General features: G+C 40.1%; 1 protein-coding gene across 1 annotated transcript in view; it reads left to right on the top strand.

Annotated features, from left to right (window-relative positions):
• Nucleotides 1-17,760, top strand: part of UNC13B (unc-13 homolog B) — a 207,235-nt gene that overhangs the window by 115,814 nt on the left and 73,661 nt on the right. Inside the window, exons 11-14 of the mRNA XM_066568646.1 lie at nt 6,119-6,165; nt 10,476-10,554; nt 12,263-12,337; nt 12,979-13,198. Of these exons, the coding sequence (XP_066424743.1) occupies nt 6,119-6,165; nt 10,476-10,554; nt 12,263-12,337; nt 12,979-13,198 (421 nt within the window). The remainder of the gene's footprint in view (nt 1-6,118; nt 6,166-10,475; nt 10,555-12,262; nt 12,338-12,978; nt 13,199-17,760) is intronic.

Genomic DNA, 17,760 nt, shown 5'->3' on the forward strand with positions numbered 1-17,760 from the left:
CCTCTTTATGGATCTTGTTTAAACCAAGTATTTCCTCATTTTTCTTCAGTTATATTATTTCATTTCATCTCTGTCTGGCTTATCCACTTTCATCAATTAAAGTCAAAAATATGTCTGGACCGTAGTAGTGAGATTAATTAAACCCGGATGCTGAAAGATGTCTGCTGCAAGTCCTGTGCCTTTTTAGGTAGTCACTTTACTTTGAGCCAGAGCCCTGTGCCCCATGGGAAAGGCAGAACCTTCTTCTTAATACACGCAGTTGTTGTCTTTCTAGTCATGAACTGGTTACCTCTACCCATTATCCTGTGGGCAACAGGTAACTCTTTCCTCCTAGGAGGATCTGCAGAATTGTTTTATTGACTGCTGTGTGCTTTGTCAACAATTGTGTTAGCAACTGTATCTCACATAGAGAAATTACTGGCTTTTGGAATCTCAGCTCTTTTATTTTCATGACTCTGTGCTGTGCGTATTCCGTGCCTGCTGTGCTTCCCCCTCTCCTGTATAAATAAGGCAAAACTGGCTTCCAGGAGAAGCTGAACCTTGCACGGATTTTTGGGCCTCCATGCAGATGTCATCCCTTGAGTCGAATGAATTTGCATTTCTAAGCTTTATTGGCTCATATATCAGCAGTTTTGTTTCCTTCTTACTGGTAAATATCTGTCAATTAACGCTTTTTCAGGAATGCAGAGATAACTGGTGTCAAATATTGGTATTAAATACAGTCCCCTTTTGACTTCAGGGCAAAACCACTGTAAACCTCCTTAAACTGTTCATCTGGCAGCTAGAAAGTTGGTACTGGATGATGCATCAGTTGGAAGGAGCTTCCTTTGGGGCTCTTCAGCCCTTAATAAATGGATAATATTGCAGAATACAGAATGAATTTAAAATAATCCCTTGACTTGTTGAAGCTTCGGATTCCATGTAAAATGCTGCATACTTGAGTGAATGAAGATATTGAACCACAAGACTGACTTAATTGGGAAGATTTAGTTCAGTCTGACTCTGTTAATGCCACTGAAGAAATGCACTAATTAGGCATGACCAGAAGTTTAATTTAGTCAGTTGCTCCTTGTTTTAGCCTGATTCAGATTAACCTATATCTAACTGAGGCTTTTGAGGTTTAATAATAAAACATGGTATTTGAAAACAAGTTAGGATGATTTTCAAAACAAATAAGATGTCATTATTGATTTTTTAAATCTGTTTAAATAAAGTGGCATAAAGCAGCTTTACATGTTTTACATCTGATTTATATTTTAAGAGGATAATGTGCTAGACACAATGTACTTAGATGTGATGGAAAATTACATTGTTAGGAAGCCTTTTATGTGGAGAGCTAGATACATATAAAAGGTTAACAGATCTGTGGATGTTCTTTCTTTCCCTTGTGATGCTCCAGACTTTGTGATTTATTTTATTTCTTTTTTTGCCCCTCTGTCCATTTTATGGACCTTTGCTTCTACAGAAGTGCATAATTGTTTGTTTTGTCCATTAAAGTATCTTCTTGTGTATGAGAGAATTTGCAAAATTTTAAAATTGCAGCTTTGTTAAATAACTTCTCAAGTTACTTGTAAGCCCAGCTGCTGCTTTTCCTTAGTAAGCAAAACTCCTGTTGTTTCCTTTATAGGCGTCACCAAACATTGACTTCCCTATGACTGAATACCTTGACTTAAGTAACCATGTCTGTTGCCTTGTTTAATCCAGGGCCTTCAATTTATGCTGCTCTGTCACTGACATAGTTTTTCTTACTGGTTCTTTGTTGATCAGAGACTTTAATTACTTGGAGAAGACCTTTCAGCAGCTGTTTGCAATATACTATACAGCTTTACTGTGGGTGAATATACTGCAGTACTAGGGTGACAAGCACTTCCCCATTTTAAAGTATTTGTTGGATAGTAGGTATAAAAATGTCATCCACCAGCATCAAAAAATTTTTAAAAATCAAATGAGGATGTGATGGCCTGTTTTATTTACATGTTTGTTTCTCCATTGTTTCAGTGCTCTTATATGTGCTTACTGGAGGTTAAAAAAATTAAATTTCAGATTCAGTCTGATGTGGCTGCTTTCAAGGAAAGATCAAGTGACAGAGCTGTGCAGAGAAGGCCATGAGCCAGCAAAACACTTTCTTTGACTTGCAGCATGTGGATGGATGACAGGGTGTTAAATGTGTCTGCTTTCCCTTTGCCTTCCCATTTGTCCTTGGGAAAGACAGTGTTAAAAACTCTCACAGGTGTTGCAGTGCTCTTCTCACGTGCCTCTTGTTTCTGCTGCTTGCCCTGGCTCTGACCAGCTCAGGCTGCTGCCGTGGGCTGAACTTGAGGAGACCGGTGGCTGGTGTCAAGTCCCAGGGCAGCTGCTGGAGCCCTGCTCTGTCCTGGCACGACTGCTGCCTTTGGAGAGTTAGAAACTCACCACCTGCAGCAAATTCATCTGGATGGACAATACTAGTGTGTGCTTTCTTTAAATAAGGAGGCATATGTGAAGAGTTCTTACCCCCAAGAGGGGTGCACACTGTGGATTACTTTGTTTAGATGGCATTGATGGAGATGTCTTAAACCCTCATGCCAGCACGTGTAGCTAATACAGCCTCTGCTTCTTTGACTACTCTTGCACTTCGTCAGTGCAAGAAGGGACTGCAGAGGACTTCTTGGTGACTGCCACTGTGTGATATTATGTGCCATTTCCTTTTAATATAAACCTCCCAATGTCATTCTCTAGAACTGTTATGGTTTGGTGTCTGCTTGTCCTTTTGAAAGACTTCTACGGAGGTGTCGTCATGACACATCTTTGAATTTTCATCCTCTGTTTAGCTGTAGTTCTTCTCCTATTCACCTGCCTGTTGAACAAGCACAGGAAAAGGTTCTTTTTGCTAAAGTAAGCAAGATGTTTTGTTTCTCTCCTTATAGGATTGTGTTTACATACTCCAGCTGCTTTTGCCATTTTCCTTTGTGATTTTTTTTTACTTTGATGCAGAATAAAAAGATTTCATATGCTTTTCTGAAGAAATCTTGCCAACATAGTACAAAGGTATTTATGCTTTTACTTCTGTGGAGACATTGCATTGGACTTGTTCTATGGATTATGTTCTATTCCTGCCTGGCTGGATCATAGAGGTTTATGGTCAGTGTGGTGACTAGAACTCAAATCCATTGTTTCATGCTTTTCTCCACTGAGGAACACCTTGTATCTGTCAAATTCATGGCAGTCTTTGGGACTTCAACCTTGCCATTTTTTCCATGTTTGATCCTCCATCGCTGCCGTATTTACTGCCATCAGTTCTTTCTACCGGACCTATGAGTTCAGTGTCAATAATTCTCCTGGGTTTGTCATTTCCAGATTTTATCAGCAGATCCTACTTACTCCCACTAGCTTCCTTATTGCGTTGTCCATGACTGGCTCAGTTACAGTTACTTGTTTATCCACCTGAAAGCTCCTTCCTCCTCCTCAGCTTATCCGGTCTTTATTAACGTCATATGGCACTGCATCAAAAGGGTTTTTTTGAAATGAGAATTCAGTTCATCATTCATTTTATAGTTAGAGAAAAATAGTTGCTTTGTGAAACAAAGCCTGTTTTTCAGTAGCCTCCATCTTAATTCTTTCCTTCATGTTTGCTCAGAACCCTTTCAAGCTTTTGAAGCCATTAATGGTCCTACACTAATCTGGATCACATTTCCCTCTTCCACACATACACACTTTAACTGTGAGTACTGCATTGGCTCTTCTACAGTCTCAAGGCATCAGCCCTCGTTTGATGGATGTCAGGTGCTGGTTCTCTTGGCATTTTCTCGGGGAGAAGGCTGCCTGGAACAAATTAGCTCTTTACTTTGCTTTCAGCAGATGATAACTCCTGCTTTCACACAGCCATCACCTGCTTTGGCCCTGCATCAATATTGCCACTTACTGAAAGCTCTTTATTTTGTTTTGTGCTATTATGCCCAGATGATTTTCAATCTTGACACCAGAGAAGCTCTGCCTTTTGTTTTTATTCGCATGTCTGAAAGATTTGGTAAAAATAAATTATATTTTTGCTCATTTTTTAAAGTGATCTGGAATTCCTGGCAAGTTTTACTTGCACATCACAAATCTGGGACATGATGTAGGTTTGTTTCCTGATCATACTTTCTGCCTTCCCCATGTCCACATTCCTGGCTATTCTCTGTTGACTTGTGGTTGCCTGTAGGAAATTGCTTAACTAGGTAACAACTTTCCCTATATCTTTCCTTCCCCCTTATTCCCAGATTCTTGATACTCTTGTGGTCTCCAGTCTGCAGTGAGCACACTGTTTTGTAGTCTTTTAATGTCTCAAATATCAGTCACATTTCATTCTCGTAATGTGGAAATTATGGAAAACCTTGTTATTACTGACTTCTGCCATCAGTGTTGCCACGTTTGTGTTTGTCATTCTCTGTCATTCAGCATAGCTGAGCCATTGGTGTCAAGCTCAGCCCAGTATGAAACCTTTGTCCATTTTAGTGTTGCTTTCTAACCACAGCTCTTCCAAGTGTTCAGATGCGAAGGTAGAGATGTCCTCCCCTGTGTGCTCAGAAGGATCTGGTTGCATTTACTTGATGAAATCTCTCTTGACCAGCAGTTGGTTCAGATCCCTCTGGAGAAAATGCAGATTTCAGGCTGAGGGGTTTTGGTAGCAAAGCTTGGTGGAGCCTTGTGTGCAGCTGTAGCTATGGGGAAACATGCATGGTACTGGACTGTGGGTCTGGGCCCCTTCCTGCTCTGCAGGCCTGTCTGATCATGCCCATTCCATTATGGATAACATCGTATTGTTCAATCTGTTTAAATACAAAATAATAAACATTACTAATAGGTAGTCTTTAAATCTGCAAATTCCCTAATTTGTAGGACTCAAAAATACAAAGTTTGGACATTTGCTTCTGTTCAAGTTGTTACCTCAAAGAGAACATCTTTCCTTGGTTATTTCTGCTCTTCTTGGGAATCTTTGTTTGTCACCTGTGAACAGTGTGGGGTTGCACAACTCACTCAGAGCATAGTTTAGAAAAAAAAGGAAAAGAAAAAAGAACTTTCTTCTGGGGCTGTGTTCCTTTATTTTGCAATAAGAGTTGGATCTTATTTCCTGACTCAAGCTCCTTTATTTTGTTGACTCTCAGGTTCTGAGTTCCATGGCTGGAAATACTTTCTTTTTCACTGTGTGCAAGTTGCAGCCTCCTTTTTCTCATGGCAGATGTCACTATCTGAGGTTGGAGTTTTAGCTAGCATCATCACCTACTTAGTCCTTTGTGAAAGCAGCATTTCTTTCAGGGAATGCAGGAGAACATAAGACCTGTGAGCTGAAACAAAGAGGTTTCTAGTTATGGATAGCTGTTTTCCCCTTATCCAGAACCTATTGTTTCTTCCAGGTACATTGCAAGTGTTCAGATACTTATCACTTCTAATTAGTCCACTCAAGATCCGCAGAGAAACAGTCTATGGATGTAGTCTTAATGTGAACATAAAAACATGGTTTGAATTCATAAATATGAATCTCCACATTTGCATTCTGTGGTGTTTTCTGTCACACTGTGGAATCCCTGCAGTTGACCTGCAAGTGGTGGCCCTTGTTTCATGTCTGTTAGAAGTGAAATACTTTTAAATAAATGAGTGAAGCTACAATGGGACCTCTTTGCTTAGGAGACTAAAGAGTCTTTGCATTTGGGCATGAGCAAAGCTCACAAGTGTTCATACAGAGGTTCATGTTAATCTGTCATTTGTGCATTTCATAGAAGCGCTTTTAATTTATAACATCTTCATTGTGACCACATTCATGTTAAGTGGTGACCTGTAGTAACAGGAGCTCTCCAGTAACTTGATGGAGGTAGAAAAAAAGAAAGCATTTGTCTTCAAGACTGCCTTTTGAATGTGGAGTTGCACTGAACAGGCTCTTCAGGTTCTAGTCCTGGCTGTTCAATGAAATTGCATAGTCTGTCTGTGTCTGTATGACTTACCCTGACATCTTGGTCATTGGAGGTGCTTGAACGAGTTTCTGTATGCATTTGCCTGCATGCAGTATGGTCTGTTACCCTTTCTGCAGAATACAGTACAAATAATTTTCCTGGTGTTTCTGGAAACTTTCATGTTATTTTCTTTTTCCCTTCTCCCACTTCAGGGCCAAGATGAGGCTGATCCATCAAAACCACCCTGGCTCAAAGGAGGGTAAGTGATATTTTGGGACCTTTTATCCCTGTATTTATAGTCAGAGTGTGCTTTAGAAGTCTGCAGTTCAGTCTAAATAAAAATAGCATTTATGATGTTTTTAATAAAATAATCAAGTGGCCAAGCCTCACTGAAGGCCAGGCTGCTGCTGTATGTCAGTCTCTTCTAAAGCAGTGGAGGTGGGATATGCAGCTCTTCCACAGAGACCTGTGATTAAGAGTAAGGCTATAGCTGCAGTGTATATTCTATAATGTGTTGGTGGCAAGTGCTTATGGCAGCAGTATTAAATAATTGCTGCTGAGCACCTCAGAGTGGTCCCCATGAAATCCTTTCTCCTGAATCATTCATTGGTGGCAGCAGAAGGGAAAGAGTAGCTCTGAAGGAGTGCTGTGTCTTCTGCTCTTAAAAGAAGATAATAGGTTTGGGGGAGTCTTCTGTATTTGCAGGGATTCCTTGTAGTAGTTAAAACTGCACTAACTCTGGAAATTATTGCAGTCTGTATTTTTAAAGCATTGCTCATCATGCCTATTTTGGACAGATGAGAGTGATCAGGTCGTGCATTCTCTCCACAACACACTGCTTGCAGCAAATGAAGCAGACAAATTCTGTTTGTAATTGCAGCGTGACACTCTGTGGTAATAGGTGCCAGCATGGCAGCTTCTCTGGGATCCTCTGGCAGGAAAAAGACAGTGACACATTTTACAGGTTATGTTCCTGGTACATGGTCAGGGTGATTTGGTTTGATGGTGGGGCACCCATTAGGAGCTGTCAGTCAGCAGCAGCAAGATTTGCCCTGAAATCTCAGCCAGACAGTGGCTTGCTTAAGTTAATTCTCATACTACTTAAGGAAGCTTCCCTAAAAAAAACATAAAGTTAAATTGGAGGCTTCATTATATGGCTTTCTCCTTTTGGAGTCATTGTTCTGTGGTGCTGGTATTCCCACAAATAGTCACCTGCGGATGCCTGGAGCTGCCTAGCAACCCTCTGCTTTTCCCAAGGAACCTGGGACTTAGTGAGTGGGCTGCTGGAGAATTGGCAATTTGCAGGAGCAGGAGGCAGTGATTTATTGTAACTATAAACAGCACCTTCTCCTGCTTTAACAAGGAGACAGTGTACTCAGTTTATTGGTTCATGCGCATCAAATTATTTCCTAGCCTGAAAGGTAGATACACCTACAAGTCCTGAATTATTTAAACATGCGTTGTCAATTCGAGGCATTGTTTGCTCTAGTCTGTAATTTTTTTCTTTTCTACACAAGATACAGCTGAACAGTCTGGCTAATGTAGTTTTGAACAAAAGTTTGTCATACTCACTCATCCCATGCAAGGGATTCCCAGAGAAGGTGGTTGTGGGATGTAAACCTTTAATTCAACCCTTGGCCACATTTTGGCTTATTAGCCTCAAAGTATATTAAATTATTTATGTTTTGAGTTGTTCTTTCAATAGGAAGATTGCAGTTGTTGTGTCCTTTGAAGGAAGTAGTCATCCTCTGTTACTGCAAACCACCTTAGCTTGCTTAGATTGTCAAGATTTAATAGAAACCCCTGTGTGATACAACTTGTATTAAAAGATGAATACGTGCTTCAAGCAATTTTCATTTATAGTATAATGCAACAGGAACTCCCTGTCTGTAATCACTGGCTTTGGAGATATCACTTCAAATAAAATGGACAATTGGTATTATGGATCAGTTTCTGAGTGTAGTACCTCATATCTGTATCTTTTATTTATTAGTGCAAATTATCTTCTCATACAGAAATGCTATTCACTCCTCAATACAGCTCTCTATAATGCTATAAATATTACATCCACTGCAGAAGCAAGTTATCCTATTACATATAAAACTGCACTGTGCACATTTGAGGCACTGTCAATTCTTCTGTTACTAAGTGAGGTAGCAGTTGTGCTTGAATAAAGGGACTGAGGTAGCTAAAAGCACAACACTTTTGAAAATTAGGAATTGTTGTTAGAAATTAGAAATTGAATTTTTTTATTAATATTAACAAGCTAAAAGCAGGTCATCCGGGTGTGTAACTATGTATGTACTAGTACACCTCTCTTCGGTGACAAATACAAGCACCTTTCAAATACATTTGTCATCCTAGCTTACCACTGTTTCTGTCATAAACCTCAATCTATCAAAAGTATTTTGCAACAAACCAAGTTGTAACTAGACATGTTTCTCAAGCACAATAATTTATATAGGCTCATCTTGAATTTATAAAGCATGCAATTTTAATGTTTCTCTTCTTTCCTGGGAAATGTCAGAGTATCACAATTTCCTTTCAATTAAATTAGAAAAAAAATTTGAAATCAGGTAGGAAAAAGCTGTTAGCCAGGAGCATTAACTCTGGAGTTTTACTTGTGATCATTTTGTTGAATCTTTTCAGGTTATACACTCTCCCTTTCAATTTTATATATGCTTTGATAATTCAAGGGATTTACACAAATCCTTGACGCAAAGCTTATCAATAAGCTGTGTTGTGGTCCAGGTAATCCCGGGATTCTTTGCATCATCTGAGTAGTCTGCCGTGACACCTATTTTACCTCAAAACAGTAACACCAGTATCGGAAAGGTTTTGTAGCATAAGGGCAGCAGACAAATGTGGCAATATAAACATATTTCTTACTTTTTATGTGGGTGAGATTTTTCTATAATAATTCAGAAGGGATTTTTGCAGTATGACTTTGTCAAAAAAATTTTCTGGAATTCTCTATTGGAAGTGATGATAGCCTCTAGTGAAAAAACACAGCGTGGCCTTGCTGTGAGGATTTCCAGTATTGGAAAACTGCACTGTTGGAAAACTGGGGAGCTGACATGGCTCTTGCATTTACACGTGACTGCTCACCTTCCCACCAGGCTTGTCAGCCAGCAGCAGCTGTCAGTTCAGCCATGGCTTGGACACGTCACCCTCCTACGCCCCATCAAAAAAGTCAATTATACTATTACAATTCTGTCACATGTTTCTGTAATAATGGACTGCTTTCCTCTTTGTCACAGCCTCATGCTAGGCTGTGTTGTGGCATCCTTGTCCATTCTCATGCTGTAGCATGGGTTTGGTCACACTGGATGTTTTGTTGTTTGGTGGTTTTTTGCTTTTGGCTGTATTTAAGGGGGCTTGAGTAGGCCCTGCTCTCTAATGGCTGCAGGTTGCCTCTTGTCATTTATCAACCTCATAATTTTCATAGCATGTGTGAATTTGTAGTGGCAGTTTGATTTCCTAGATTGTTTGGAAAGGTAGTTTTTATGACTGTATGAACAGTTTGTACCACACTCCTTTTTCCTGTAATTTTCCTGCAGAGCATTTTGACTGGGTATGTTGTACCAAATCAACAAAATAACCAGGCTGAAATTGCCAGCCAGTTTATCATACAAATACCAAAACATGTAAGCCAGAGTGTCAGGGAGTGGAGACAAATGGCTAAAGATGAAGAGGCAGAGGGTTCCCTTGCAGTCTCTGTAATCGAGAAGACCTCAGAAGCCATATTCTTAATGTTAGCAAGGCCTGAGACCAGAGTGGAGATGGGGAGGGTGAGAGAGACACTGAGAAGTGCTGTGGATTTTGCCTGCTGGGCTGGGTGTTCATTGTGGGGAGGAAGCTACAGCAGAGAGATGTGTGCTCAGTTTCCAGCTTTAGGAAAAAGCATTATCTAAAGTCCTTAGAGATGGATGCATTTACTGGAGGCCTTTCAGCTGGATTAATAGACCATCTTCAAGTACAGGGGAACATCCATGTGGTGTTACCAGTAAGTGGTAGGATCCAGGTATAATTATCCAGGCTGGTCTCATTGGGAAGGGGAAGTAGGTCAGAGTGTTTTATTTCATCAGACTCTGACTGTTGCTGGGGTAATCACCCTTCTGCTTCATTGTCACTTCTGCCAGCAAATGGTATCTCTTGTGTGTACTAGTCTGCATGGCTTGAAATGCTGAGCACCACAATGGTCTCTTTTATAGAAACAAAAATAATATATTTTCTCCTCTGATGTCAGTTTTTTCCTAACAATTATACGGTCCTCAAGGGCCAGTATTAAGTGTGTTCTAAACTAGAATCAGAAGATGGCAGCATTCTGCCCTGGGGCTGATCCTCTTTGTTGTGCTCCCTCCCAACCACCAATATCAGGCAGGAATGTCTGGATTGTTGCATGTGAAGAAGATAAACACTTAATCATTTTTAGCATTAACTTTACACTTTCTTAAGTATAATCTTCTGGCTGTTTTTCTTGCTCCAGTAAAGCATCGCCCTCTTCACCCTTACCAACCCTAAATTAATTAGTTGTTTTGTTGGTTTTTTTTTCTCCTGAATTTCCAGGCCTGCAGGTGGTCTCTATGGCATCGATAGCATGCCTGATCTCCGCAAAAAAAAGCCAATTCCACTTGTCAGTGATCTGGTAAGAGATTTGTTTGTTTCTCTTCTGCCACACAGCATTTACACAATTGGCTTTACTTTCTTGATATATGGGCACATTCATTGTCACTTCAAGAATCTCAAGCGTTTTATTAAATTAATTCTTATACTAAAGGGTTAGGAGTACTGCTTAAAAAATCTCAGTGAGAATGAGCTATGGTTTTGTAGACAATTTCATTCATTTCAGAGAATTAGGGTATTTTTCAAGTTTTTATCCTTTTTACTTTACACAAAATATTTTATTATTTTTAGGCCTGCAGAATTTTAAAAGTTTTCCTAAAAGTCACATACCTTAGGGAAAGTTATAACATCCGTGTGAGGTTTGGCAGCTTACCAGAAGGCTGGAATTTTAGAGGATAGATAAACGAGCATATGTGGTTGGATTTTAAAAGCTATTTGCAATATTGCCAGTAGACTTCTGCACTGAGGAAGCATGTGAACCAAGTGAGTAATGAGGACAAGTTTCATATGCTTGTATGATAAGGCTTCTGCAGGACAAATGGTTTTCTCTTGGTTGTATTCAGTACACGTAGCGATTTCATACTTGAGAGAAATGCTGTAACAGCTGAAAGACCAAAGTTTCTATATCCTGTAAATCATATGAAAAGATGCATACAATTTTGTCTGCCAGCTTATACATGGGCAGCTTGGCATGTGTCTAGCTAACTGCTTGTATCTTAAATTGTTGCAATAATGGCATTAACTTGTGTTACTTCCCTTGAATGCATTCATTCTCTCTGTTCACAGGCCATGGTAAGTGCAGGTGAAGACTAACCATCAAGTCTTTACCAGAAAAAAACCCCTTACTTTATGTTATTTCCCCCTCTACTTCTTTGCTTTTTGTTTGAACCTACCTTATTGCAGTGAATGCGTATCCAATACTCTGTCCTGCTCCATCACTGTTGGAATGAACTTTTTCAGTCTCTCTTGAAACAGCATAAAGCAGAACATAAGTGGTACAAAACTGATAGAGTTGGATGATTTCAAAGCAAGTCCTGCTATCTTTAAGTATCCTTCTCTGCCTTCATGTTACTGGAGAGGCTGTAGAAATCCCTTGTATGCCACTGTGAGGTGCTGCAAAGACAGTGCCCTGGGCTGTCCACAGCTGCAAAGCAGTGCTGGCATGATGTGAAAGGCAGTATTCCAAGGGGAAAATGCAGTTCATTGTGTTCAGTGATGGCTGATGAATGTGATACACTGTCACATTCAAACCTCTGCTCCCAACTCACTCCCCTTTCTTTTATCCTTGCAACCTCTTTGCTGTCACATTTTGGGGTGTTGTATGTTTTGTAAAGCTGGTGAAATAATCTCCGTTTGGGTATGAATGAAGTTAGATACACAAAACTGAGTCTGTTGTAGTGACCTCAGACAGCAGAAGGGCTACTGTTGCTACCAGAAAGTAAAAGTGAAGATGGGAACCCAGGTTTCATTGGCAATTCTTTCAGAGAAACAAATAGAAATTTACTAGAGTGAGACTGATTATGGACAGATGGAAACAAGTTGGAGACCTTTCAGAGTATACATTTGACTCCTCTGAGATGTGAGCAGTCATTTAAGAAACCAACTTAAATTCATTAGATTGCTGGTTTGGTGTCTGGCATGACAGAGTCCCCTTCCTCACATCTCTGGGCACGTAATGCCATTGCACTTGTAAATGTTGGTGGTGAATAACAAACTTTCTTCTTCCCTAGTCACTGGTTCAGTCCCGAAAAGCCGGAATTACCTCAGCAATGGCTACTAGAACATCTCTCAAAGATGAAGAGCTGGTAAGTGGGAGGGTTACTTGACTTCTCTTTATTCTGACTAAGCAAATTAAAGGGATTTGGCTCTCTGAGATTCAGAGCCAGCTTCACAGATGTCTGGAAATATGGATGCAAAGCTTCCTGTATCATTTGGTCAAAGAAACTAAACATAAAAGTAATATTTAATGTATCAATATAATCCTGAAAAATGTAGAAACACAGAATCACAGAATATGCTGAGTTGGAAAGGTACCCATCAGGATCATTGAATTCAACTCCTGGTCCTGCATAGGACACCACAAGAGGCATCATTTGCCTTGATGGTGCTGTCAAACACTTTTTGATCTCAGTAATCTTACTATTTCCTTCCATGCTATGTGCCATAAGGAACAGTGTGTGAAACTTGCTTTATTCAAGGTATTTCCCATCCACAAATTTCCCATAAATTGTCGTCTTCCAGTTTTTTTAACGCCTGGGGAGACACTTTTGGAAGGCAAGGGGTGTCCTCTGACACTGCATGCAAAAATTTGATGCATTTGTCCACCTCAAATGTGTAGCTTTATAGTACTGGTCATGCCTTTTCCTGTAAAATCATTGCATTAGCTAGCAAAAATATGCTCAGTCACCTCCCTGGATGTTGGTTTACTTGTGCTCTTGCCTTTCAGAAATCTCATGTCTATAAGAAGACCTTGCAAGCCTTAATTTACCCCATCTCTTGTACAACCCCACACAACTTTGAAGTGTGGACAGCCACAACTCCTACCTACTGCTACGAGTGTGAGGGGCTCCTGTGGGGCATCGCGCGGCAGGGAATGCGCTGCGGGGAGTGCGGGGTCAAGTGCCACGAGAAGTGCCAAGACCTGCTCAATGCTGACTGCCTGCAGAGTGAGTAGAGTTCAGTGGAGTGTGGCTGCTCCAGAAATTGTTGCCAGAGCCTTCCTAAATGTACTGCTCATATCTCAGGGATCAGTGAAGCTGCAGTGATTGAAGTGACTGTGTGTTTTCTGAAAAGGTGCCATTGGGCTAAACCCCTTCCTTGGGGCACAGATAGCTCCACTGATGCAGAAAAGCTTCACAGCACTGTGCTTGATATCCTTTTAAAGAAGGTTTAATTCTTTACTCTTTCTCATCTGTTTGTTGGCTTTTGTTGATTTTTTGATGGCTGGTTTGGTTTTTTGCTTTGTTTGCTCTGTTTGTGTCAGCTCAGGTTGTGTATTTTCTAGCATATCCTGCATTGAAGTATGGGTTGGATGAAGAGGGTATGAGGCTGAATGTTCTGACATTTGTTCTCTCCCCCCTGCCCTGGTACTACAGTCAGGTTGCTTGTTCCAACCATCGGTCTGTGCCCCTGTTTTAAGCTTTTTAGAGCAGCACTGGGCTCGTGCTTAGGGTATATAGTTCCTGAATTTAGCTTGGATTATCTGTACCAACAGCAGCCTGGGGGAAGGCATTTTGTCTTTTCAACAGTAGGCCTGCTTGGCTGAACCACTTTAGAGACCTAGGGCTGAATTAACAGAGATGGTGAGTCAGACACAAAGGTGTTGTTCGAGTATATGGGCAGTATTTCATCTTCCTACTAGCATTTCTGATTATTTCGTTGGTGTAAAAAACTAAGTAAAAAACAAGTTATCTCTTCAAGGAACTCTGTAACTTTGCAGAAGAAATGACACCTTACACAAACAGTGGAGAAGTTTAAAAGGAATTTGATTAAAGGGGGGAAGAAAAGAGAAAAAAGTATTCATTTAGGCATCTGCCTTGGTCCAGTTTTTCTTATTTGCTTGAAATACCATTTCTTAATTCAGTCTCAAATTTATATTCCTGCTTGAGAGCAAAATACCTCAGTCTAAATAGAATAGAAATTCCTTCCATGTGTGTTAAATGTTGAATAGGAAGGTGTGGCTCTTTTTGTTCACTCTTCTTTTCATTGTAACTTGAGGGACTAAGTCTAAGGAATCAGAAAAGTTTGTGAAGTATGAAGGGACTTATTGCAAATTCCTTTCAGCAATTCTACGAATTTGAAAAGTCGGATCTTGTGATCTGAATTGGGCTGCAGTTGTTTGGGAAAGCCAGGCTGAGTGATTCAGCAAGGGATACCAGTGAATCATAGGTCATTTGTTTTTTCTTACGACGCTTCTTAACACCCAAATGGATATTGTTTATACTTGTATTTTTGATGAGTGCAGAGTCTTGAAGTTGTCAATTAGGTCTAGGGTATTTACAATGCCTTATTTGTAAGACACATCTGATCCTGGCCAAACACCTCTGTCTCCCAATTGCTCAGCAGTTCTAGATTTGTCTTTGAGAGCTGGGAGGTGAGTTTATAGCATTTATTGCATCATTGGCACCTTGGCTTTGTTGAGACCTTTCTGTGACTAAGCAAGGAGCATTTGGTGCAGGAGAATGTAGTTTGGTCATAGCTCAGTGTTCTGTCACAGTCTGATGTGCAGGGTCAGTTCCTGAGAATAACCTTTCTATTTCTGGAATTCACCAGAACTCTCTGCTAACTGCTAATTTTCAGTATTTGAGGTGAAAATCTCAAGGCATCCAGGCTGGATTCAGATGCATACCCATGATGCTGTAATGCAAGGGAGTTGAGGTATCTCAGTAAGGGAGAAATCTGTGGAGAACATAGGAGGATTAGATTTGCACCAGCAGCAGAGAGGAAACAGGCACAAAGCTGTGTTACAGAGCAGTAGTCCTGAAGTTGAAAACAGCAGGGAAAAACCTCTGTATTAAAGAAATAGCTAATGACTGAGAAGAAGTATGTTCCTGCAGAGGAGGGTTGTGGCTATCCATGTTCAAGAAGGGAGACTGCAGATGGGAATGGGTACTGGAGAGAGTTCAATACTAATGGGAGAAATATGAGAATGTCTCGGATGATACAAGATTGTTAATCTTTCAAAAGAGATGCTGGGCAGTATTGGACAAGAGGGAAGGAATCATGCTGTTTCAAAAAAAAAAATAGCTGTACAGCTGTACTAGGTCTTCCCTAATAGAATGTTTCTAAAGGGATGTTTTGGAGCCCAGGGCAGAGATGTAGGAGATCTGCCTGTAGTGCACCTGCTACGACTCTGGCTTACTCTTACAGTTTACAGATATCCGTGTCTTAAAGCCTTTCTGGGCAGCAGATACTGTTTCATAGCTGGCAGCAGTGGCTCTGTGAATTGGTTTAGTCCTTGTTTGAATCTGTTTTTGCTTTCACCATGTTGGTGAAGAGGGAGATAAGCTACAGGGAGTAAGAGATCTTTTTAAGCTCATTGTTTACAAAAGAGTAAAAGGGCTAAGTTGGCTGTGAGAAAATTAAAGGTAGAAGTAGAAGACAACTTCAGTGATTCAGATTCCCTGAGAACAGGGAGTCTCTGGAGCTGAGATACTGAAGAATAACCATGGGGGAAGCTTTTCGTATCTCTAGCTGTAATTACATAATCTTATGCAATGGACTGTGGGATGTGATGTTGTGTTTTTTCATAGAATAGAAGAAACAACTGGAAATTACATTTCATATGTGACAAAACATTAAGTAAGAACTTGTTATTTTATTCAGGGGGTTGCAGATGTTTTCACATTTTCTTTCAAAATGTAAACTCAGGATACTTCATCTTGCGGAGTTACAGAAACAGAGAGGAAACAACTGAGAGTACACCAGGCTTAAAAAGTGTGAAGCATGTAGAAAGGTAAAACCCTTTCTACAAACCAAAAAAACAAACAAAACAAAAATTTTCCTTACTGAGTTCTAGTAAGGTGTTCAGAATCAAGGAAGAGAAATTGTGAGTGGAGTCTGCAGGGTTACCCACTGTGAATGTGGAAGGTATCATTAGCTGGGTTAGAGATGTAGAGGAAGCTGGAGATGGTAAATGTGTAATGAAAAAATAGAAAAGACAGAGGATAGTGGTGGGAGTTGGAGAAGGGGGTGAATGTGCCTCTGGAATGGGAAAACAATTGTTATCAATACTAGAAACATATTAAAAGGCAATTTCAGGCAACTGTGTTCTTTACTTTGGTGTGTTCATGCTAAAGTTCTTCTAACTGGAACCAAAAAAGCCAGAGGAAAATGGAGAAGTTTAATTTCTTTTTATACACATGTTTGAAGAACATAGTCTGTGCTTGAGGAATGAGAAACAGGGTGTCTGGGGGACAAACAGTAGTTTAGAGATCCCATAAATTCAAGACTGAACTTTCTTGTATACTGAACTCAGGAGGGATTTTTTCCTAACAGAAGCTTTATTGTTGCTGTCGGCAAAAAACCCAAAACGTTCTCAGGACATATCTTCACTTATGTCTATTTAGGGCTTCCAGAAAATGTTACAGTGGAGTAAAATGAATTTTCAGACTGGTAACAAATACAATTCTATTGATTATACCTTGATGCCTCAGGATATATATTCACTTCAATCTGTGTAAGTCTTCCAGAAAATGTTGCATTGGAGTAAAATGAATGTTCAGGCTGGTCACAAATACTTTTCCATTGTTTATGCCTTAAAATTTTGGGTAGACACCTGGGGTTTTATTCCTTAGATTTAGAATGTGCTGTTTATCCATTTTCCATCCTTCATACCTTTCTGGGGAAAGTAATTCTCCCAAGTCTTGTAGAATTAAGTTTGATTCTCTCTTCTGAGGGTATTTTTCTTTGTCTCTATGTTTTTAAGAAACTTATTATCTGATACTCTAAAAAAATTTATCATCAGTGTGGGACTGCACTGGTGAAAAATTCAGCAATGCTTTGTTGCAATTTGAATCAAAGCCCATTTGCAGACTGCTTCAGCAGGGCTATTCCATGAATTGGTGGTGTCTGAAGTGCAATAGCCTGGAATTAGTTGTAGTATGTGTACTGCAGCCTCCTGGTTCATAGTGTTGTAGAGTTATTATTCTGATGATAGGGCACTTACCTTTTTTATCATAAGCTCATAAATACCTACTCAAGGGACAGTGCTCTCTTTTTAGCCATCTGCTATTCTTGGAAGTAGTGGAAGTCTATTCTGAATGGGTACTTTTCTTTTCTTACTTGAGTGAGAGTGGATAGAGGGATGTTTTTTAACATCCCCAGGGCATGCAAAGCTTTTGGAAACTGAGCTTTTGTCTCTTGTCTTGAGCATTGCTGCAGTACTAACTGAATTACAATGGGTTGGGCAATTCTGGTATCAAAGAAGGAGTAAATCTGGAGCTGGATGAGTAGGAGACAGAGGAACAAATGCAGAGGAGTAATTACCAAGAGGGTGGAAGGAAGGAACATTATGTGAGCAAGAGCCTGTAAGAGGCCCATACAGTTCTGGGCTAGCTTTTTTAATTGATGCATTTTGACTCAGGACTGTGAGGCAGGTGTGATTGTTGCTTTTTGGATGAGAAACTTTTGTGTGTTGTACTCTGCAGTTCTGAGACCGAGTCAGTGAGTGGGGGGTTAGTCAGACAAATTAAGTCATGTGCTAATCATCTTGGCTTCTGAGTTGAAT

This window comes from Molothrus aeneus, chromosome Z (genome assembly GCF_037042795.1).
Source record: "Molothrus aeneus isolate 106 chromosome Z, BPBGC_Maene_1.0, whole genome shotgun sequence".
NCBI classification, from domain to species: domain Eukaryota; kingdom Metazoa; phylum Chordata; class Aves; order Passeriformes; family Icteridae; genus Molothrus; species Molothrus aeneus.